Genomic DNA, 25,396 nt, shown 5'->3' with positions numbered 1-25,396 from the left:
TGAAAATATGTTTTAAAGATATGTTTTTGAAAAAAGTTTAAGTAAATATTTAATCATGTCCCCTTTTCTATCCCAAGAAATAATTTCATATATAGTTTATTTAAATTTTTTAACAAAAATGTAGCATAATTTTTTTAAATTGTATATTTTATTTAACCCAATATATATCCAAAATATTGGGTCAATATGTAATCAATATAAAAATTATTAGAGATAGTTTGCATTCTTTTTTCATATGAAATCTTTGAAATCCATTGTGTATTTTACATTTTAGGAAGTCTCAACTCAAATGTGAAATTTTCATGGAGAATATTTGAACTGTATTTAGATTAATACAAATTGCAGTTAAAAAGTTTAATATAGATTTACCAGGGGGCGTGCAGCCCGCTTGCCAATCAGATCGCAGCGGAGCGGTCCCGCAGCCAACCCCCGAAGAGCAGCCTGCTGGCTTCCCCAGCGCCCAGGAGTTGGGGATGTCCTACAAACCTACCACCCCTGCCCCCAGCAGCACCCCTGGCTCCAGCACCCCTGGGCCAGGCACTCCGGTCCCTACAGGAAGCGTCCTGTCGCCGTCGGGCTCAGGGCCGGGAGCCACTGCCCCTTGCAGACCACTGTTTAAAGACTTTGGACCGCCTACCGTCGGTTGTGTGCAGGCCATGAAACCACCTGGTGCCCAGGGCTCCCAGAGCACCTACACGGAACTGCTGTTGGTCACAGGGGAGATGGGCAAAGGGATCCGGCCCACCTATGCTGGCAGCAAGAGCGCCACGGAGCGCCTGAAGAGAGGTATCATCCATCCCTAGTCAGAGTGCCTGGTAGAGACAGAGCGGAATGCCCACACTTAACAGGAAGCTCCTAGGCCTCTGTGTCTGGACTTCAGAGCACCTGCTTCTCCCTGGCCTTCATCCCTAGTTGCACTAACCATCCTGGACTTCCTGTCCTGTGTCCCTTGATGGGTGCCCTCCAGGAACCAAGGGGCGGTTCTCACTCCAGGTGGCAGCACTAAGGACCCCCCACCCCATCCCACCCCGCCAACGCAACAAGAGTTAGCAGCGAGGTCCCCGTGAGTCCCACCCATGACCTGCCGACAGTGTTGCCCACTGGAACTTTCTGTGGCCCCCACCACTCAGCCCTTTCCACACTTGTCCGGAGCCTCCTTCTCCCTCAGCACAGTTCAGGCCTCAGGCCTGACCCTTCCCTGCCTTGTGTCTTTTGCTAAATATGACCTTTCTATATTAATAAAAGATGCTTTGGAGTTGTGCTCTCTAAAAAAAGTTTAATATAAAGGAGAAATAAAAGGAAATTTAGCAAAGAAATATGTAGATGAATATTTAAATACTCAGAGGTGACATTACTACCAGACATAATGAGATTATCAGATGTTTCATTTACTTATGATTAATATGTTTGTATTTATTTTTTATTCATTTTATTTATGTATTTATTTATTTTTATTATACTTTAAGTTCTAGGGTACATGTGCACAACGTGCAGGTTTGTTACATATGTGCACATGTGCTGTGTTGGTTTGCTGCACCCATTAACTTGTCATTTACATTAGGTATTTCTCCTAATGCTCTCCCTCCCCCAGCCCCCCACCCCATGACAGGCCCCAGTGTGTGATGCTCCCCTGCCTGTGTCCAAGTATTCTCATTGTTTAATTCCCGCCTATGAGTGAGAATATGCAGTGTTTGGTTTTCTGACCTTGCGATAGTTTAAACAAACTAGGAAGTTCAGAAGTCACTTTACAAGAGAAATAAAGAAAAATAAAGTATTAATGACATTGGTAACAGAATAAAAATTAGAGTTAGACAAAGTATTAACAAGCAAGCTTATATATTTATAAGAGATGGGAAAATATTAGAAAGGAATAAATCATGTCTTGTCAACATGAAGAAAAAGTGTATTTTTTTGTTAACTTATTATTGTGTTTCCTTGTATAATTTTCACTTGGTTTTGTTGGTTTTACTACTTGCTTCATTCTTTCAAAAACTACTTCTTCATAGACCATTTCAGCTTTTGCTATGTGGGCAGAATTATAAAACCCAATTTCAAAATTTCAACTGAACGTTGTCAGCATTTTTCTTTGGGCTTTTTATTGAAAAAAAAAAAACCTAAGTAATTGTGTGTGTGTGTATTTTAGTATTATCATGAATGTAATAACAATAAAATCAAACAAAAATGAATGGATATGCAATATGTTGGACTAGCATCTCAAATATGAAAAAGGCATTGCCAACAGTGATATGATTTTTTTTCAAAATGGTAAGCTTTTTAAAGTATAATCTTATTTTAACCTAAAATCTTACTATCAGAAAATGCAGTGTACATTAAAATGTTCTGAAATGCTTTATTCACATTTATTAAATGGTTGTACTCACTCAAATATCTACAAATTGGTTTTTCACTTATGTAATTATCTTATAGAATGTTCAAAAGTCATGCAGAATGTGAGATAATTTTCTATTGAATATGATTGTTTTATCATTGCAAGACATCAAACATCCCTGTTTCCTGCCAAATGAATGTACAATAGCAATAAAAGTAAAGATGTGTTTTTTAGAAAAGACACATTTTTGAGTTATAAAACAAGGATTTTAAAACTTGAATTGTTACAGTGAGTATGTCTTAATATAGGCTACAGTCACTTTAGATAAAAAATTACTTCACATCTATTTTCAATATTACTTAAAGATGTTCATTTAGTGGCAAATATTTTTTTTTTTTGCCTAGAGGCAGATATTTTGTCACATGGCTATTTATGAAACTGTATTTAAATGCATGTACACATATAAAAGCTGCCACTGTGGCTGTAAACTATTACAAGTTATCAAGATTAAAAAATAAACAAAAAAAATTCAGTTTTTCTATGAAATGTCTTTACTCGATTCCAAATTTAGAGGTTTAAAATGCTTCACATTAATAAAACCAAGTGTTTCACATATTTCAGTTGGAATGGCGTTTGTCCTAGTTTTGTTAGTGAAGCAGCAGACTGCATTTTTTCACTCTCATACACCTTCAAAAGGTGGACAGAAAAATTTGATAAAACTTCTAGGTCATTATCTGATGAAACATATTAAACACTAAAGGAGATATACAACTTCGTTGCTTGTAAAAGACATATAAGAAGGAAACCTACATACATATATCTATCAGTTTTGTATTTTCAAGAAATATTTGCCTTAAAGTGAGCTTCGTAACAGTATGTGTTCTCCAACAAAGCCAAGGAAAGTAAGTTTGACACAAGGATCTGGAAGTCTACGTGTGTGGCATAATTACATTGAATACATTCCACAAATAAGGCAGAAATGTATAGTAGAGTGTCCATTATAGAGGAACACTCAATAAATATTTAATAAAGTGCTTAAAATTTCTCATTATTGACCTGAACAATGAGTATACTTATTAAGTTTGTCAGTGACAGATATTAAAAGTGGAGATTGAAGGAAAAATGATGTATAGAAGAGAGATTTTACCTTCAAAGTGACATAAATAATTTGAAGAAATTGAGGGAAGTGACTTGCTTAAATATCCATACAGTAAATATTCATTGTGTGCTTACTGTGTGCATTGGGAATTAAGCAGTGAAAAAAATACAAAGGAAAACATCAATAACATCTCTTCTATCACGGAGCTTACATTCCACCAGTAAGAGAAAGACCATCAACAAATACATATGTAGTATAACATGACTATGAATGGTATGGAGAAAAATAAGAACAGTAAGGGGGATGTGGGGGCCTGGGGATTTATTTTATATAAGGATAGACAACAAAGGCCTCATTACTAAGTAATTTTACTCAATCCTTTTTTCAATTTATTTATTTGTTGATTCCATAATACTTATTTATTTATTTACGTAGTTTTAATTTATTTTTTATTTTTAGAATCAGGGTCTTACTCTGTCACCCAGGCTGAAGTGCAGGGGTGTGATCATAGTTCACTGTAACCTTACTCCTGGGCTCAATAGATGCTCCCATCTCAGCCTCCCAAGTATCTTGGTCTACAGGCACCTGCCACCATGCTTGGCTAATTAAAAAAAAAAAAATTAGAGATGGGGCTGTGCTATGTTGCCCAGGCAGGTGTCAAAATCTTGGCCTCAAGCAATGCTCCTGCTTTGGCCTGTCGAAGCATTGGGATTATAGGCATGGGCCACCGTGCCTGGCCCTGTAATATGTGTTTAGCGTATACACTGTGATAGGCACAAGAAAGTCTCTGATAGTTCAGTAAAAAACTGCAATGATGTCTGCAACAGATAATTAAGTTTGGCCACGATTCTTTTGAGTGTCATAACACTGTCCTAAGAAAAAGTCTATATTTCCACTTTACTGGGTCTGTGAAACTCAAACTCAACGTTAAAAAGCTCTGATTTTTGGTTGAAATCATAATCCAACTAAAAGCCAGAAATGTGGAGCCATTTTTTTATTTTAAGTGAATCATAAGCAGTCTTGTATTTAAGACAGATAAAATTATTGTACAGTATTATATTTTCTGTACTTAAAATGAGAGAAAACCACGAGGATTGTTAATGTTTGAAAAAAGAAGGCATCTATGAGGAAGCTTTATATTGGTAGAAAGAGTGAAAGGAAAATAAAATCTCAGGACCCCAAACTCACTATGACAAAGGAAAATTAAGCTTGGAACCTGAGTCATGCAAAAACTGCCATCCTTTTGTTCCCAAACAGCTGTAATTTCATATGCTTACTTTAACTTATGTAAAATGTAGATTTACTGAGAGAGAGGATGAATGCACAACTGACTCCTTCCTCCTGTTTTTGCCACATGTAACATATAGATTCACTGAGCACTAATCAGAGCCTCACAAGAATGTAGCCATTAGTTTCCTTGCCTTCCCTCTCTCCTTCTTTTCCTCCCCTGGTTTAATTTCCTGCCTGCTTCCTCTTTCTCCTTTAAATATTGAAGTTCCCAAAACCCTCTTTAGAAAAAGCACAGGACACTGCCTACTTGTGACTTGTGATTCTTTTTCCCAGGTGTATCCTCCACCTTGCAAAGCAAAATCTCTAAATCACTTGAGATCTGCCTCATTCACTTATTGGTTTACAAAAGGAAGTTGGAAACGACCACTCTTCTTGCAATGCACAAATGACTGTTTTATAGTAACTTTATTGCCTATGCAATCAATCACGTATTTGATATAATTATAGTATCAGATGATAAATGTAGACGTAAAAAATCTATCTGTAAAGGTGACTTTTCTTATTTCTCCTCTCTCCTTTTGTCCCCTACTGTGCTTTGAATTCTTTATTTTCATATTCACTTTGCTGGCTTTGGATCATTTCCAAACCTACTCTAATGGTAGCATGATAGCATCCAGTGAGTTTGTTGTTGCTGCTGTTCTGATAGGATCATAGGCTTTCACATCTGGTTGTGATATCACATGCTCACATTGTCTAACTACTTCATTTTACAGTTGAAGAAATTGAGACACAAGGTAAGGTGACCTGCCCAGTTCCAATCTAGTTATATAATAAAAGAATGGCTAATATTTAATAAATAATATGAGTCAGGCACTGGGAAAATAAGGCACTTTTTTTTTTTTTTTGAGACGGAGTCTCCTTCTGTTGCCCAGGCTGGAGTGCAGTGGCGCGATCTCAACTCACTGCAAGCTCCGCCTCCCGTGTTCATGCCATTCTCCTGCCTCAGCCTCCCCAGTAGCTGGGACTACAGGCGCCCACCACCACGCCCGGCTAATTTTTTGCATTTTTAGTAGAGATGGGTTTTCACCTTGTTAGCCAGGATGGTCTCGATCCCCTGACTTCGTGATCCTTCCGCCTCGGCCTGCCAAAGTGCTGGGATTATAGGCGTGAGCCACCGCGCCCGGCAGTAAGGCACTATTTTTATCCCTATTTAAAAATGTAGAAGCTGAGCCAAAGAGAAGATATGGTATTTGCCTGGGATCATAGGATTAGTAAATGTCTGAGTTGGTATTTAAAGGCAGGCTGCCGGATTTCATAGCCCATCCACAATCGCATGCCACTCAAGTCTTATGGCTCCGACTTCTCTGCAATTTACACAGCCCTACACTGCCTTCGTCCTAAACTCTCCAACCTCCTATTTTTTTCAGCTCTAAACTTTGATTCCCTAAACACAGCAGTCAGGGACAGGTGGAAGATTGTTGTCAAAAGAACAGGCAGCAGCATTACGGTTTAGCCTCTTTTTATATCTATTTTATTCTACAGATTAGTGTACTTTTCTCAATTATGCATACTTTTCCATTCGGCCAAAAATTTATTTTAAGGCTGTTAAAGCTGTAGTCAATTTTCTCACTTTGATCTTCCAAAGGAACCTGCTGTATCTTTTTCATTCTGTGCAAAAATAGGCATTTTAGGATCCACTCAATGCTAAAGTCATTGAGTAGCTACAGACTTGCTATTTGTTTCTCCATTGTTATATTTTTATAGTTTTAGAATCTGAGCAGCATTTAATTTGTCTATGCTTTATATTTTCCTTTAGAGAAAGAACACAGTGATACTTGCTCATAGTGTTAGAGGAATAATCCCAAAGAGAGAAATTATTCTTCGAATATCCACCATGACTGAATACTTAGTAATACTGAAACCTACTTATAAAACAAAACAGAAAACCTCCAAAAAACCAAATAAACAACAACAAAACTTAAAACCAAAAAAATACTGGAAGTCTCAGAAGTATTTAGCAGTTATTCTTGCTCCTTCAAATGAAAAGATGCTTTATCGTATCCTCTATGGAGAGAATTCTGACAGTATTTATCAAAGACCTTACATTTATTCACCTTTTGCCCTAACAAGTTCATAACTTAAAAATACATACAACAATTTATAATATAGCATTTTTCGTAAAGGGAAATAATCAGAAAGAGTCTAAGTGTTCAACAATAGGGCACTTGCTGAATTATGATACAATCACACAATAAGGTCTTCATAGAGCCCATTAAAATGATGTTATTGATATTTATTTATTAATAGGAGAAATCATTTAGAATTTTTGGTTAAGACCTTTAACTAAGCACAAAGTCTATGAAATAATGTGCACAACGTTCCATATTTTCATAAGGGGAATGACTTTTAAAACTACCCTGCAATCATCTCATTTTACACAAATGTCTAGGCAGGTTTGTTACCCGGGTATATTGTGCCATGCTGAGGTTTGGTTTATGACTGATCTCATCATGCAGATACGAAGCTTAGTACCCTGTAGTTTTTCAACCCTGGCTGCCCTCCCTACTGCCTCTACTAGTCTCCATTGTCTATTATAGTCATCTTTTCTTTTTTTAAAAAAAATCTGTTTTTCTGATTTTTTTATTAGGTAAAAAATGGAAAAACAAAATATAATTTTCATTCAATACATATTTCATCCTTATGCGTTATTTTTTCAGAAAGTGAAGTCCATTTAGAATGATAGCAGTTCATCAACCAAATAATTCATCTTCACACTGTTTCAATAACTTCAGAAATTTTCTTCATCTCTTTCTCTGTAGAAATTCTCAAACTGTGGAATGGTCATCTTTATCGTCATAAATACTGTCATCTTTATGTCCAAGAGTATCCAACATTTAGCTACCAAACTACTACCCAAATCTGATTAATTGATCATGTTGTTCTGTCACATTCTACTTGTCATACCAGATTTTTATTAAAGAAATCATTAGCTTATCTATTATTGTTACTGGGGCTGTAAGAAAATTTTATAATTCATTTGGATCAATCCTCTTCTTTATGGTCTTATTTGAGAATAAAACTTGGTTCTGTCTTAGCCTGTCATTTAATAAGCCAGTGACCTGGGGCAAATCTAACTGCTTCATCTGTAAACTATGAATAATAATAGAGTCCCTCTGCCTGTCACACATGGGTATAGTAAGGTTCCATTTTAAAAATGGCTCTTATTATGTTACCTGAAAGGCATTTTATAATGATGAGTGGCAAGGTGGTCTTAGCAACAGTGCAATGAAAATTGGGACCATTTTCTGTCGCTATCATTTCTATTTTTGTGATACCCTCTTTGAATTAGTCTTAGGATGTAATTCAAAGAAGTGATGTAATTGGAATTTTCTTCTTTTTTTTTTTTTTTTTTTTTTTTGAGACAGAGTTTCCCTCTGTCGCCCAGGTTGGAGTGCAGTGGTGCAATCTGGGCGCACCGCAAGCTCCGCCTCCTGGGTTCACGCCATTCTCCTGCCTCAGCCTTGTGAGTAGCTGAGACTACAGGTGCCCGCCACCGCACCTGGCTAATTGTTTGCATGTTTGGTTGAGACGGGGTTTCACCATGTTACCCAGGATGGCCTCGATCTCCTGACCTCGTGATCCGCCCAGCTCGGCCTCCCAAAGTGCTGGGATTACAGGCGTGAACCACCGCGCCCGGCCCATAATTGGAAATTTTTGTACTTTTAGATCTAAGAGTATTTTATGTGGTATAATAAAAGATTAATTTAGTGAACCTCATTAGATAATTAGCATGGAATATATTATGCACTGCCATGCAGGGGCCTAAGAGAATGGTCCACAGGTCTTGCGAAGTTTATATGAAGACAGGCAACAAGACAGTCTAGCTGAGTAAAAGTCTGTAGACATCTCTAGGGAGGAGTGGTTAGAGAATGCCCTGACTGTGGATAGCTGCCATATTTTACCCCAGAAAGAAGAGCACAGAGTGGCAGAGAGTACTTGAGATTTAAATAAGAAAAGAGGATGAAAAAATTACTTTCACTAATTATAAATTTTCTCAAGAATGGACTTATTCTCTATTTTCTATTGCCTCTTGAGAAATCATTATTTTGCATTCAGTCAACATAATTATTAAGACTAATTGTGGAGGGTATTCAAAATGGAAAACAGCGGTCCCTAGGATTATATTTTATTTATGAATGATCACTCATTTGTAACTTTTCCTTCAGTTAGATGTTTTTGAATACAAAAATATCTTTTTAGCACCAGTGCAGTTTGTGAAACGAAATGTGAAATTCAGGCATATATGTAATTTTATGTGTAAAATATTCCATTTTTTTCTGTTAATGAAGTAAGTATGTTTAACATGAGATATATTCTCTTAATACATTTTTAACTGTGCAATACAATCTTGTTAACTATAGGTGCTCTGTTGACAGCAGATCTCTAGAACTTATTCATCTGTTATAACTGAATTTTATACCCATTGAACAGCAACCCCCATTTCCCCTCCTTCCAGACCCTGGCAACCAGTATTCTACTCTATTTCTAGGAGTTTAACTATTTTAGATATCTTACGTAAGTGGAATCAGGCAGTATTAAAACATACTTTCAATTAGTAATCACTATAATTCAGATAAATTAAATAAGAGAAAGCAAACATCACTACTACTAGCTTTTGGGGGAAAATATTACAAATAGGGATATTGTGATAAAAGTGTACAATATTTTTTACATTTGTGCACTTAGATCCATGTTCAAACTTTGCCACCTATACATGTATAGCACATTTGAATATGTGCTACAGTATGCCATTTATAAAGACTGAAAATAACATTTTATAAAATATTATTATTTATTTAGCAACCTCATGAGCTTTGGCTTCAAAAATACCTGATTTACAAAGCATAATCCTAGTGCTGGAGAACAGATCAGTGGCTGCCAAAGGTTAGTGTTGGTTGGAAGATGTGATTAGTGAGGGATAACATGAAAACATGTACTTTCTTTGTGGTGATAGAGCAGTTCTGCATCCAGATTATGGTGATGGTTACATAAATCTGCACTTCATAGATCTATACACACACATCACACATACACTCACACACACCTACACAAGAGTACATGTAAAATCCTTAGAAATATGAATAGGGTCTGAACCTGAGTTAATGGTATGGAAACAATGTCAATTTCCTGATTTTGGCAACATACTAGGTTAAGTTAGATATAATTATTGGGGAAAGTTGGCTGAAAATAACACAGTCATTCTTTTTACTATTTTTTAACTCCTTGTGAGTCAAATTCTTTAAAAATAATTGGTATTAAACAAAGACAAAAAATCTAAAATTTCTAAAATCAAAGCCCTTATGAATTTGAACATATTATTTGATTTATTTTGTAGACCTTGATTTCTTCACCTGTAAAAATGGAATGATAGTAGAATTTCTATCTCATTAGTGTCATGCTTAAACCATACCATTTATGTAAGTGCCCAGTACCGTGTCTGGTGAACAATAATGCTTAAACACTGAGTTCCCCACTTTTTTGTGGCTGTTGGTTTACAGGTGGTTTCTAAGTTCCTAAGTGGAAGTTTGTTTAAAAAGAGGCAGTCAAAATAAACAGCAATGTCTCAGAGCATCATCTGAACAAGAAAGGAAGGTGTTCTCCATCCCTTGAAATGGTCTCAGTCCTCTTTTACTGTTTAGCTCTCATGTGAGTCTTCACAAATAACCTCAAGAATTGCTACAACACCAACAGAGAATTAACTCTCATTGAGTTTTTAGCTCAGTAGATTCTGGGTCCTAAAATTTATGGACTCAACTGCTTTTTAAATTTTTCCCATTTAGAAATATTCAATTTAAATCTTCCTTCAGTACGCAATTGTTAACTATTAACAATCCTAACATTATAATAAAGTCAGAAGTAACATTTATTAATTTTGTTTTCCACTCATACTGCTTGCAGTCCATAAGCATACAGCATTTTGGTCTTTCCAAATATCTAAAGGAAGATAAACAAAATCAAAACTAAGAAATCCTACTCTGAAGTCATATCTCTCTAACTAGATTGTATATTTATTGAGGGTGATGACTATATTTTCTTTTCCAGAAGAATAAAACAAATACAAGGTTGGGACGAATTGAATTTAGTGGGGGATGGAGAGGGGAAGGAGTCAAGGTTCTTCATCCTTTTCCATGCTTTGATAACTTTATCTGTGAGATCCTAGTTAAAAGAACATGACTATCTAAAGAAGTAAGTGCTTGAAAGGCCCACTGTATTAGGAGATTAGGAATTGTTAGCTTGAAAAGACATAAATGGAAAGAAAACATAATACAGAGACAAAATACATGAAATTTGTATTGTGGTACACATGTGCTTTGTGATCATATTTCTGTGTCATAAACAAAAAAAAATGTATAAAGCTTAACCAAGAGAAATTTAGGGCACATAGAAGCATTTACATGTTTTCATACTATGAACTGGGGCTAAGGTGTCCTTTACCATGACAGTTGGTGAAGCATAAGAACAAATCAATTCACAAATGTTCTGGTAAATTCCAATTTCCGCATCTTAAATCATAGACCTAAGTCAGTCAAAGTCAGTCATATATATAGATATGTGTGTGTGTATATACATATATATATATATATATATATATATATATATATATATATATATATATATATACAGGCACCTACTTAAGTGGTATGATTTAAGCATGACAATAATGAGATAGGAATCATACTATTATTCCATTTTTACAGGTGAAGAAATCAACGTCTACAAAAGAAATCAAATAATATGTCCAAATTCATATGGGCTTTGATTTTTGAACTTTCAAATTTTTGTCTTTGCTTAATACCTTTTGTTTTAAAATAATTTGACTCACAAGAAGTTAAAAAAAGAAGTAAAATGAATGACCATGCTATTTTCAGGCAACTTTCCCCAATGATTATATCTAACTTAACCTAGTACGTTGCCAAAATCAGGAAATTGACATTGTTTCCATACCATTAACTTAGGTTCAGACCCTATTCATATTTCTAAGGATTTTACATGTACAGATGTGTTTGAATGTATATGTGATGTGTGTGTATAGATCTATGAAGTGTGGATTTATGTAACCATTACCATTATCTGGATGCAGAACTGCTCTATCACCACAAACAAAGTACATGTTTTCACGTTATCCCTCACTAATCACATCTTCCAGCCAACCCTAACCCTTGGCAGCTACTGTTCTGTTCTCCAGCACTGGGATTATGCTATGTAATTCAGGTATTTTTGAAACCAAGCTTATGATGTTGCTAAATAAATAATAATGTTTATAAACTATTATTTTCACTCTTTATAAATGGCTTACTGTAGCACATATTCCAATGTGCTATACATGTATAGGTGAGCCAAAGTTTGAACATAGATCTAAGTGCACAAACATAAAAAATATTGTATGCTTTTATCATAATATCTCTATTTGTAATCTTTTTCCCCAAATACTAGTAGTAGTGATGTTTGCTTTCTCTTATTTAAACTATCAGAATCTTTAAACTTTCTCTTACTTAAACTATAGTCATTACTAATTGAAAGTATGTTTGAATACTGCCTGATTCCACTTACACAAGATAGATATATATATCAGGCATATCTATGTGTGTGTATATATTTATATATATGTCAGTTATATATATGTGTGTATATATTTATATATATGTCAGTCATATATATGTGTGTATGTGTTTATATATATCACATACACACATATATAGATGGAGTTAGGTCTATGATCTCTGTATATATTTATATACACACATATGTATTTTTAAACTATTACATGAAGCAAATAGTACAGTTGATTTCATATAACAAGAGTTATTGGATGCATATGGGCAAAAGTTAATGCATATGGGCAAATAAATTGATGAACTTACAGACTCATTTATTTGACATATATTTATTGTGTGGTCTCCATTGAATGCTGGGTATCTTCCAGGAGCCTAAAATTCAGCAGTGAACGTAACAGGCTCAAATCCTTGTACTCAAGTAGCTAATATTCTAATCGAGGGAGAAGACAATAAACAAAGTTAATAAGCCAAATATTCAACATACTAGTTGATAGGAAGTTCTGTGGTGAAAAATAAAGTAAGAGGAAAAGAATGAGAGGAAGCTCTAAAAGCAACTGAAGATTTACATGAAGAAGCTGCCCAGGCGTTGGCCCAGAGTGAGAGGAAGCGCCATGAGTTCAACAGGCAGGTCACAGTTCAGTGGAAAGAAAAGGATTTCCAGGGCATGTTGGAGTGCCACAGAGAGGGAGAGGCCCTCCTCATCCTCAACCTGGTGACAGACTTGAAGCCCCAGATGCTGTTGGACACAGTGCCCTGTCTCCCCGCCTACATCCTCTACATGTGCATCCGGCTTGTGGACCAAACCAACGATGATCTCAAGGTGCACTCTCTGATGACCTCCACCACCAACGGCATTAAGAAAGTCTTGAAGAAGCACACTGATGACTTTGAGATGACGTCATTCTTGTTATCCAACACTTGCCACCTTCTTCACTGTCTGAAGCGGTACAGCGGGGATGAGGGCTTCATGACTCAGAATACTGCAAAGCACAACGAACACTGCCTTAAGAACTTTGACCTCACCGAATACCGTCAGGTACTGAGAGACCTTTCCATTCAGATCTACCAGCAGCTCTTTAAAATTGCCGAGGGTGTGTTACAGCCGATGATAGTTTCTGCCATGTTGGAAAATGAGAGCATTCAGGATCTATCTGGTGTGAAGCCCACTGGCTCCCAGAAGCACTCCTGCAGCATGGCAGATGAGGATAACTCATACCGCCTGGAAGCTATCATCCGCCAGATGAATGCCTTTCATACAGTCACGTGTGACCAGGGCTTGGACCCTGAGATCATCCTGCAGGTATTCAAACAGCTCTTCTACATGATCAACGCAGTGACTCTTAATGACCTGCTCCTGCAGAAGGACGTCTGCTCTTGGAGCACAGGCATGCAACTGAGGTACAATATAAGTGAGCTTGAGGAGTGGCTTTGGGGAAGAAACCTTCACCGGAGTGGAGTAGTTCAGACCATGGAACCTCTGATCCAAGCAGCCCAGCTCCTGCAATTAAAGAAGAAAACCCAGGAGGATGCAGAGGCCATCTGCTCCCTTTGTGCCTCTCTCAGCACCCAGCAGATTGTCAAAATTTTAAACCTTTAGCCTCCCCTGAATTAATTTGAAGAACAGGTAACAGTGGCCTTTATACAAACGATCCAGGCACAACTACAAGAGCAGAATGACCCTCAGCAACTGCTATTAGATGTCAAGCACATGTTTCCTGTTTTGTTTCCATTTCATCCATCTTCCCTAACCGTGAAGTCAATCCCAGCATGTCTCAATCTGGAGTTCCTCAGTGAAGTAGATGCATGTTTAGTCTGATTCCCAATGTGAGCAAGAAGGAAGTATAGACAGTAAAGAAAATTCAAGGATCTGTTAAACCTGGTAAAAGTCGATGAAATCAGAGATTGACAGCCTGTGGAGGGTGCTGAACTATACAGAATTAGACACAACTATAGCATTATTTTTTGTACCTACTGCTCAGAATAAAAACACGTGAAATATCGGAGATTTTAAGTTTGATTTCAGTCCAACAAATATATATAATAATTTATAGACACCAAGCAGTCCCCATAGACATATAAAAGATGCCAATTCTATAAAATGAAGCTGCCGAGTTTTAATCTTTGCATATAACTAGAGAATGTCCAAATTAAAATACTAACTATATATAAGTCACATTAATTGCCTTCAAAGGGCTTTTAAAAAATAATAGTACTAATAACCATGATAATGGCATATACTGACATTTCCCAAAGTTTGCAAACCATAGGTGTGGTAGAGTTTGTGGTGAGATGTGTTAAGAACAAAAATAAGGGGATGAGACTTCTGAGAAATGTCCCCAAAATATTTTTTAATGACTGATTATACAAAGACAGCAGTGTAACTGACCTCCAAACCAGACATTTTGAGTAATGGTTTCTGAAGCAAAATTAGAAGTGACAGTCCTCAGTGTCCTCAAATGCTTTTGTGTAATCTTGATTTAATGGAAGAGATGATTAAAATGCTGCTATCTGAAACTCCAAGTGAGAAAAATGGAAAAATAATTTGTTTCTGATGCTAGTCCATACACTTTCCAAGTCCCACAAAACTTTCACGAAAATGTATATAAGCTAAGTATTAGAAAATGATAACAACTTGTTTTATTTATAGATGTAAAAACCAAACAGTGTGAAAGCTTTTAATCTCTTAATGCCATTAACCCTCCAGTAAGAGCGTCATATAATGCTCTACTATTCCAAACAACTAAATAGTAAAACAAACTAAACTCGCACATCAGATTATCTGAAAAACCTTCAAAAATAATCAGTTCAGGGATTACTATTATACAAAAGTTTGGGGTTTTTTAAGAGAATAAAATGGCTTAGGTCAACTTTCCCCTTTCAGGTTATTTTCAACGTTTTTCAAACGTTGTAATTCAAAATTGTAAATATCTCTCCTATGAAATAAGGATTTTAAAAAAGAGTAATTCAATAATATAACAGACGTAGATGTTTGCTGCTCTTAGAATTTTTTGTTTGTTTGTTTTTGGGCTCTTCAAAAGCAAGCATTCAGTTAGAAACCCATATTATTCTTTCCACAGTTTTTTATTATACTTTAAGTTCTACGGTACATGTGCACAATGTGCAGGTTTGTTACATATGTATACATGTGCCATGTTGGTTTGCTGCACCCATTAACTGGTCATTTACATTAGGTATATCTCCTAATGCTATCCCTACCCTGTCCCCACACCCTACAACAGGCCCCGGTGTGTGATGTTCGCCTTCCTGTGTCCAAGTGTTCTCATTGTTCAATTCCCACCTATGAGTGAGAACATGCGGCATTTGGTTATTTGACCTTGCAATAGTTTGCTGAGAATGATGGTTTCCAGCTTCATCTATGTCCCTACAAAGGACATGAACTCATCATTTTTTATGGCTGCATGGTATTCCATATTCTTTCCAAACATTTTTTTTCTGTCTTTTCCCTATTTCTTGATAGCAGTATGCTGTTTCCATGATAAGAATAAATAGTGTTTGCAAATCATAGAACAGCCTCTGTATTACATTAAGAAAATGAGATTTATCCATGGATTGGAAGTAGAACAGCCTGCCTCCACCCTCCTTTACTCAACCACCCAACTTAAAAGGCTCTCAGAAACACAGCACACTCCAAGCTACCTTCTGTACTGTGCCCTTAGACCACAGCTTCCTCAGTCATTCTCTGCATCTCCTGGGGCTTAACCCAGTCTTAGCCTGTGTTGAAGCTGCTGACAGTTGTGTTCCAATCAGTTGCCATGGACATTATCCCTTCTACATCCACATTAAACATGCCAGCTTCTCTTGGGTGTCTGCAGAGCTGTGCCTTTTTCTTTCAGTTACAGTTACATAATCACTGACGTCCATGACACTCACACATGGATCCATGTGCTGACTTCATTTAGAAGGCCAACCTAAAACAACTGGGTTTGTGGCTACCTCTTTAAAGTTGTTTGTGAAGTATAATTTGCTTTTTGATGCACTTTAGTTTGAAACTGAGTCCCTTATGTAAGGACTGTCCTTAATCTTTAAAGACCAAAAATGCCTTGTTAGAGTGTTAAGGAGTTTTGACATGCAGTGGTTCCACAAACACAGTGGCTTACTATCCTTATATACTGTCTTACACCATCATTCTCTCCATGTCTCTTGGTCACTACTCTTTGCTGTCACTGGTTAATCACTAGGTGCCAAGAGCTTACTGAATAAAAGCTTGGCAATTAGAATAAATGGGGAGGGGAGGACCTTATGAATAGTCCATTTAGCCTAAGAAATGGCAGGTTTAGTTCTTCTCTTCCAAAAGATAAAGGTATATCACTGGAATTGTACTTAAAATTTATAGATGACTAACAAATATATACTTCATATGTACTTAATATTTAGATCTGTCTTGTTTAATATTTGGAGGTTAGAAGAGGCATCTTTAGGGGAACTATATAATATTTTGTTAGCATTTTCTCTGCATTTTTAAAAATCAGTTCAACTCAAACACTTATCAGCGTCATGAAATCAGTAATGACTCTTTCACAATTCATCATAAAGGTTAGAACTCTGCACTAGATGTCTCTTTAATTTCTTAATATTTAAAATTTAGATGACACTTTTCCCACCAGGTGCCTTTAGTGGTGACTAAGATAACTGACTTCTCAATTGTTTCTCTGAAATAAGTGTTTCTGTGGGAATAATTTTAATGTTAAAAGTGATATCATGGTGGAGTTTTGTCTTTTAAAACATTAGAAGCATCTTAAATATTAAGAATCAAATATTTATAGATCAAACACTTGTGTTTTAAGTATTATATGGGACCTGTTTACTTATAGTAAATGTGTATGTATACATGAGTTGTTGCTGAAGCCGGCAAGCATATTACATACATGCATTTTCCCTGTGCCATCATAGTTGCAGTTAGAGTTCTAGTACCTGTAGGTTCTCCTGGGAGGCAGATTAGACCCAAAGGTAGACATTTTTCCCTTTCCATGAAGCATGATGTTGGGAGTTGATTCCCTTGATTTCCCTAGTACCAAATTTTAAGGCTTTTGTAAAAACAAAAAGAAAACAAAACTCGGAGCTTGGAATATTTAAACATTAATGCTGCTACCATCAATTCATCAGATATTTACTTAGAGCCTTCATACATTAAGGTTCCAGTAACCAATAAATTAGAATTTATTTCTTCTGCATAAATTTTCATACACTTGACCTACTAAGACAGCAAGGGTGTCCTAAATTGAGGCAGTTGTATAATGCCTACATAACTAAATGGTAACTAAAATGGGACAGCATGGGGCAAGACCTTGTAGTTCTTCACAGACTATTTGTCATCAGTTTCTCCAATTAATTTGCTGCATGAACCAAATAACCATAATTCACCTTTTGTACCCACTGGTGCCATAATTAGAGAATTAGAGAGTGTAGACAGAGGTTAATGCCACTGACAAACACAGAACAGGGTTTTTTATTATTGTAAAGGTCATTAGATACAAAAGATTGTTTTTCAAAAAAAAAAGTTCCTAATTCTACCAAACGGGATCAACCAGAAATGAAACTCACCTACTTTCTGAAGTGACACTGTATCAGAATAATCCAGATTTTAATATAACATTTTGCCGCCCACTGACATTTAGAGGAAGGGCTGCCTCTCCGGAAGAGTTCAGAACATATTCAGCGGTGAACCTAACATCATGGAGGACAGACTACTGATGAAAATATTTTTCCACTTTGAACAAATCTGTAAACTACACCTTTGTTTATAGAACAATGCTTGGAATAGTCACGTTAATATTTAGCTGTGGATAAAAATTTGTGGAAATAAATACTTTTGAATAAAAAAAGAAAAAGCAAGGAAGAAGAATGGGTTGATAGGATGTAAATTTAAAATAGAATATCCAGGAACAACTGCACTGAAGTTATAATATATGTGTAATTATGTATCACTATATATAATAACTATATCTTTATATCTGGTGCAGGTGAGTAAATAACCCATGCGAATATCTGGAGGAGGAATAGTCCAGGCACTACAGGAATATCAAAAAGGCCAATATGACATGAGCAGAGTAATGACAGAGTGATATGGCGTGAGAAGCAGATGAAATAATAAGAAAAGTAGGCATGTCGTTTTGAGGGGTATGCTTCTCAGATTCTAATTCGCATATAAATCAGTTAGGTTTCACATTAAAATAAAGATTCTGATTCAGGTGGTCTGGAGTGTTTATATTTCTTACAAGTTTCAGGGGATGCTGGTGCTACTGGTCTGTGTATCACACTTTGAATACCAAAGGACTGGAGATGTGTGCATGGTAAGGGCTTTGGATTTGAGTACTGTGGGTTGAATTTTGTCTTCCCCAAAAAGATGTTCAAGTCCCAACTCTCAGTACTTGTAAATATGACCTTACTTGGAAATAAAATCTTGCCTAGTCAGTCAACTTAAGTGGATTCAGATGGACCCTTATCAATGACTAGTGTGCTTGTAAGAATGAGGATATTTGGAAAAACACACAGTAGATAAGGTATGTGAAGATGAAGAATGTCAAGGATTGATGGCAACTGTGAAAAGCTAGGAAAAGACAAGGAAGGATCCTCCCCTGGAGGTTTCAAAGAGACCATGACCCTGATGACACCTTACTTTCAACTCCTAGCCTCCAGAACTGTGAGAGAATAAATTTCTGTACTTTTAAGCTACTCAGTTGGTGGTAATTTGTTACAGTAGCCTGAGGAAACTAATGCATTGAGTGGGATGGAGAGTGAAGTCATTGGAGGGTTTAAACAGAAGAAAGGCTCAGTCTGACATATTCTTAAAGAACCAACCTAATTGCAGAGACTAGAATAGACTGAAGGCAAGGGGCTACAAGGAAGCAGGAACACCAGTTAGGGGCTATATCAGTAAACCTAACTGGAGAGTGGAGGGATGGTGGTTTGGATCAGGGTGGTAGTGATGGTGGTGAGACAGGAACAGAATCTGAAGATGTTTTGAATTACTATTGATAAAATTTGTTAACATAGTATGAGCTATAAAAATAAATGCGGGTGCTTGGGAGTGGTGGTTTACTCCTGTAATCCCAGCACTTTGGAAGGCTGAGATGGGTGGATTACCTGAGGTCAGGAGTTTGAGACCAGCCTGGCCAACATGGTGAAACCCTGTCTCTACTAAAAATACAAACATTAGCTGGGCATGGTGGCAGGTGCCTGTAATCCCAGCTACTCAGGAAGCTGAGGCAAGGGAATCACTTTAACCCAGGAGGTGGTGGTTTCAGTGAGCCAAGATCATGCCATCGCACTCCAACCTGGACAACGAGAGTGAAACTCCATGCCAAAAAAAAAAATGTGGAATGATTTATAATACTTTGGGTAGAAACCCAGTAATGGGATTGCTGGGTCAAATGGTACTTCTGGTTCTAGATCCTTGGGAAATCACCACACTGCCTTTCACAATAGTTGAACTAACTTACACTCCCATCAACAGTGTAAAAGCCTTCCGATTTCTCCATATCCTCTCCAGCATCTATTGTTTCCTGACTTTTTAGTGGTCGCCATTCTAACTGGCATGGGATGGTATCTCACTGTGGTTTTGATTTGCATTTCTCTAATGACCAGTGATGTAGGAGATTGGTCAGGGTGGTGGGAGAAGCTATAAGGAAAGACGCAAGCCCTCTTGAAAGGTTGGAAGGTCTTGCAAAAGCTTCATGAGAGAATAAAGGTGAAGGAAGATAATTCTCTTACTCTGAGGCTAAGGGCAAGAAGTAGGTGCAAGGAAAAGTAACGGAGTTTATCTAAATAGGCTTGTTTACTTATGTCATCAGGAAATTGACTTTTGAACTTCTGAGCCTGAGACTGCTCCCTGTAAGGGGGAGCAATGATGTTAATTACCCAGCAATTGTGTTGGCTCCGGGCCTTGGACATTATACAATTACTGAATAAATACAAGCAGCTCTGGCTTATCTAGACTGCTAACTCTCCTCTGCAGATCACATGAGGGCAAGAGTTCCAGACAGCCTGGCCAACATGGTGAAACTCCCGTCTCAACTAAAAATACAAAACATTAGCTGGGCGTGGTGGTGCATGCCAGTAATCCCAGCTACTCTGAAGGTTGAGGCAGGAGAATTGCTTGAGCCTGGAAGCAGAGGTGCAGTGAGCCGATATCGCACCGCTATGCTTCAGCCTCGGCAACAGAGTGAGATTCCATCTCAAAAACAAACAAACAAACAAACAAACCCCACTGAGGGCCACGGCGCAGGGGAATGGCTAGCATGGAGAGGGGTCAGGCTTAGCACTAACAACTCAGAATTCCAATACCTTGTACGGGCCTCAATTTTCTACCGGGCCCCGGCATAGGTCTGAGGGTCTGAGGTCTGTTGGTCTGAGGGTCCTAGGGAAATCCAGCCACTCAGGATCCTGAGATATTTTAGCATCGTGGCCGGGCCTGCTCTCCCAGTGGACTCATTTTTCCAGCACCCTCATTTTCCAGCACCCTGTCCACTGTCTCCGCCCAATTCCTCGGGGAAAAAAAGTTTTTTTTTTTCTTTTCATAATACGTCCTGAAACTTTTGCGGGTACAGAAACCACAAACTGATCGGCTGACAAAAGGGGGAAGAGAAGAGGCAACCAGAAACCTTTGGGGACCGGTTCCCTCCATGCCCAGGTCTCTTCTCCCCAGCACAGCTCGGCCCACAGTCTGGATGTGCCAGCGGGGACCCTCACCCTACATGCATCGGGATATGGCCTTGACCTCTTCTCCTACAGCCCAATGGCTCAGTCTTGAGAAGGAACCAAAGTAAGAGGGGCAAAAAGCCCTGCCTCCTGATCCCACGCTGCCATTCACAGACCCTCGGTTGATTGGCAGCACTGAACAGGTTAAAAGAAAAGAAAACAGAGAGACCCAAACACCCAGACGGGAGACCATGTGTGGAGAGAGGGTGCTGGGAGCCTCAGTAGCCGGCCTCCTCCTGGTAGTAAGGAGGATATTCAGGGGCCTCCCCTGGGCCCGGGCAGTCGCCGGCGCCCAAGGGAGCCCCGTGGGCCACTGGGCCTTGCGGACAGTACTTGTGGTCATATATCTGCTGGCCCAGGCTGAAGACTTGGCTGCTCTGGTTGGCACCGTGCGTGTAGACTGTCTGCAGGGACATGGAGGAGTTGTCACACTTGTTGATTCCCAGCTTGGTATCATAGATGTGCCGCCGGTCCCGAGAGCCGTCATGCCCACCTGGCTGGCGCACTTGTTTATGCCCATCTGGAGGCTGATGGTCCAGTGGTCCATGGGGGGCAGGATGTGGTTCTTGGGGTCGTAGAGATGCCTCCTCGTGCCATACGTGGTCATGCCTGGCTGGCTGAAGCATTTGTTGATGCCCGTCTGCAGCCCGATGATGCACTGGCCCGCCTTCATAATGGCGTATTGGAAATTCCGCTCCTGCTTCTCCGAGTACTTGTCACTGATGTCCCCCCGCTCCGCAGCCCCTTAGTCTTGGCCTTCCTTCCCTGCCAAGGCGAGAAGAGACACCTGCACCTGCCTCACGTTCCCACTCTCAAACAGGTTGTTGGCCTCAAATAGGTCCACGGGGTTCATGCTGTAGCTGACCATGGCCTTGATGAAGCTGGGGAAGTTTTCTAGCTGGTGCCAGTTCTGCACGGAGCGGTTGATCTTGGGTACTGAGCCCGGCTGCAGCTTGTTCATGAGTGTGTGTGTAAGATAATCCCATCCTTCCGGCCTTTCTGGAAGTGGGGCCGATGAAGCGGCTGGTGAGTCCCTCGATCCAGCTGCGGAGTTCTGCCGTCTTCTGGGGTCATATTTGGACAGAAGCTGGTTCGTGACCTCTGCAAAAAGCCTGTAGGAGGGGCCCTTGTTGAACTGCGTGGAGCTCATGGCTGGCGGGCGTGGCAGCGGGATGGGACAGGACTGGACGGGGTGGGGCTAAGTCTTTTTTCTAGTTTGCAATATTTGTTTTTACCACACCATTGTTTTTAGTACATATGTTTTGAGTATTTAAAAAATGTGTTTAAAATGTTAGACCATTTCCCTTTTTTTCACCTTCCGTTTTACCCTTTACTGTCATTTACATCTACACATCCACACACACATACACACACACACATGCACACACACGTAGGGACCAAAATTAATTTACATGTACAAATGGGTTATTTGAATCAAAAATGTCAATCTGTATTAGTTAAAGTGTCATGCCAGTGCGAATTATTTTTATAATCCTTTTAAGAAGAAAGAACTTCTGGCTGGGCGCAGTGACTCAAGCCTGTAATCCCAGGCGTGATTTTGGGATTTTGGGAGGCTGAGGGGTGTATATCACGAGGTCAGGATTTCAAGACCAGCCTGGCCAAGATGTCGAAACCTCGTCTCTACTAAAAATAGAAAAAAAAATTAGCTGGGCATGATGGCACGAGTCTGTAATCCCAGCTATTTGGGAGGCTGAGGCAGAGAATTTCTTAAACCTGGGAGGCAGAGGTTGCAGTGAGCCGAGATCGCGCTGCTGCACTCTAGTCTGGGTGACAGAAAGGGAGTCCGTCTCAAAAAAAGAAAAAAAAAAGAAAAAGAAAAAAGAAAAAGAAAAACAAAAGGAAAAGAAAAGAAAGAAAGGACTTCCCTAATTTTTTGAAGAGACCATTCTGTATCCATTTTATAATTTTGTGGCCACCAAAAAAGATGTGTCAAATCATAGAGTGAATATAATAAGTGGTAGTTTAAAATGTTGAATTTTGCCCGAGTGTGATGGCTCACGCCTGTACTCCCAGCACTTTGGGAGGCTGAGGCAGGTGGATCACCTGAGGTTGGCAGTTAGAGACCAGCCTGGCCAACACGCCGAAACCCCTTCTCTACTAAACATACAAAAATTAGCCAGGCATGGTGGCACAAATCTGTAATCTCAGCTACTCAGCAGGCTGAGGAAGGAGAATGACTTGAACCCTGGAAGCAGAGGTTGCAGTGAGCCGAAACTGCACCACTGTGCTCCAGCCTGGACAACAGAGTGAGGCTCCATCTCAAAAATAAAATAAAATGTTAAATTTTTACAAATCATTGTTCCTATTCTAATTTTTGAATGCAACAACTGCCTCTTACAAAACAGTCTCATTAAACTATTTTGGTGATAATGAATTCTTAAATAAAAGGAGAATTCCACAGAAATATATATGGCTCTTTTATGTTTAATAAAAGAGCCTGAAAAAAGGCTGTATTCTGTAAAACTGAATTACTTTCTATCCAGTTCCACTGGTTCGCAGTGTTTTATCTTTATATTAAAATAAATATAAATGATTGGTTGATGAAATTTTTTCCTTTAGACACTGCTGCTGAATCCATGGAGAAAAAAAATTTCCAGAAGTAGGCTCCCTCTGCTCCAGTTCACCCAGGGAAGGCGCGGCGAGACAGAAACTGAGGAGCGCGGCTGGGGCGATGCGGCGCTACCCGCGCCTGGTGGAGCTGTGTCTGACCTGCAGCTTCTGCTCCCTCCTTTATGCCTTCAGCCAGCTGGCCAAGTCCCTGGAGGAAGGAGCGGGCAGCTGTGGCTGGAAGCCGCAGGCTGCGGTGGCTTCCTGGCTCGTGGGCGGAGGACACTGTGCAGTGAGAGGCACGGGCAGCGCGGGCCCTGTGGCGCATTCTGGCGGGTGGGACAGGTGTAGACTGAAAATACAGCCTGTTGAGAAAATGCTTCTAGCTGTAGTTGCCTGTGGTGAAAGACTGGAAGAAACTATGACCATGTTGAAGTCAGCTATCATTTTCAACATCAAACCTCTTCAATTCCAGATTTTTGCTGAAGTTCAGCTACATCATAGCTTTAAAGGAAGACGTGACAGGGGTCATTTCTCCAAATATTTAATTATACAATATACCCCATAACCTTTCCATGTGAGAATGCAGCAGAGTGGAAAAACTAAACCACGTGCTTTGCAGAGATCATTCTTGCCTTTAATCCTGAAAGAAGTTGACTCCCTATTGTATGCCGACACTGATGGCCTTTTTTATGATCCGTTGATGATATTTGGTCTTTATTAAAGAAATTTAATTCCACACAAGTTGCTGCAATGGCACCAGAACATGGGGAACCTAGAATAGGATGGTATAGTCTCTTTGCTAGTCATCCATAATGTGGAAAAACTGGAGTAAACTCTGGAGTTATGTTGACAAACATGACTCGAATGAGAATGAAGTGTTTCGAAAATGATATGACAACTGTGTGAATACAATGGGAAGATATACTTATGACATGGCTTAAAAAATACAAGCTAGACATTACAGGGGCGATCAAAATCTGTTAAATATCATGTTTTTTCATAATCCAGAAAGCCTTTTTGTTTTTCCTCGTCAATGGAAGTGTCATCCAGATCATACTCTATATGGAAGCAGTTGCCAAGAAGCAGAAGAAGGAATCTTTATTCTTCATGGGAACAGGGGTGTTTACCATGATGATAAGCAACCAGCATTTAGGGCTGTTTATGAGGCACTGAGAAATTGTTCTTTTAAGATGACAACGTTCATTCCCTAATAAAACCTTTAGAACAGGAACTACAAATAACAGTGCATACATACCGTGGAAAAATTTACAAAATATTTATCAAACAACTAGCAAAAAGCGTAAGAGATTGTTATGCTAGATCACCAAAGGAAAGGTGATTCTTGGTGCCTGCAATATCAAATGGATGAAAACAACAAAGCATCGGACTGTAAGTGTGAAGGAATAGTCTTGGGTGAAGCCTTAAGGAAGGAGTTATTCATCTCCAGAATATTTTTTTCTTAAAGAGGCTGAATGAGCAGTATTTTCAGGTAATGAAGAATAAGTTAAAATCTTGGGCTCCAACAAAGAAACATTTTTGGTCTCTGATGTTTTGTAATGTTACTTACTATCATTCCAGTATTGATGAAAATATTATTGAATGGTTTTAGCCTGCAAACTTCTGTTGACTCATACTCTCAAGTAAGAGTGGTGGGGCTGTGAAGACGGAGAAAATGTACCTCAAAACAGTGCAAACACTCAGACTGTGAGAAGGGCAATAATTTTATGTCAGCTCTACTTCAGTTTAAATGTGTGAGAGAAAGAGTTTGTTTACAGGAGCAGAAACCGTTATGTTTCTAAAGAAATGTGATGTAACCAATGTAACCATTGACAA

General features: G+C 38.7%; 2 protein-coding genes and 2 pseudogenes across 2 annotated transcripts; 3 read left to right on the top strand and 1 right to left on the bottom strand.

Annotated features, from left to right (window-relative positions):
* The first annotated feature begins 447 nt into the window (after positions 1 to 447).
* LOC129526976 (cyclin-dependent kinase 2-associated protein 2-like) lies at positions 448 to 1,022 on the top strand. The gene has a single exon (XM_055363071.2). It carries the CDS (start codon positions 474 to 476, stop codon positions 801 to 803), a length of 330 nt encoding a protein of 109 aa, XP_055219046.1. The 5' UTR covers positions 448 to 473; the 3' UTR covers positions 804 to 1,022.
* An 8,619-nt stretch (positions 1,023 to 9,641) lies between these two features.
* LOC129527198 (unconventional myosin-Vb-like) lies at positions 9,642 to 14,090 on the top strand. Its single transcript, XM_063699113.1, is given in 2 exon segments — positions 9,642 to 9,695; positions 12,813 to 14,090. Coding segments are annotated over 2 exon segments (1,332 nt in total).
* Positions 14,091 to 21,210: 7,120 nt separating this feature from the next.
* LOC101137173 (calponin-2-like) lies at positions 21,211 to 22,142 on the bottom strand (annotated as a pseudogene).
* Positions 22,143 to 23,684: 1,542 nt separating this feature from the next.
* LOC101131303 (glucoside xylosyltransferase 1-like) lies at positions 23,685 to 24,902 on the top strand (annotated as a pseudogene).
* The last annotated feature ends 494 nt before the right edge of the window (positions 24,903 to 25,396 follow it).

Source organism: Gorilla gorilla, chromosome 16 (assembly GCF_029281585.2).
Source record: "Gorilla gorilla gorilla isolate KB3781 chromosome 16, NHGRI_mGorGor1-v2.1_pri, whole genome shotgun sequence".
In the NCBI taxonomy this organism is placed as follows: Eukaryota; Metazoa; Chordata; class Mammalia; order Primates; family Hominidae; genus Gorilla; species Gorilla gorilla.
The sequence above is the reverse complement of the archived record's forward strand: the minus strand, read 5'-3'. Positions and strand labels throughout refer to the sequence as shown.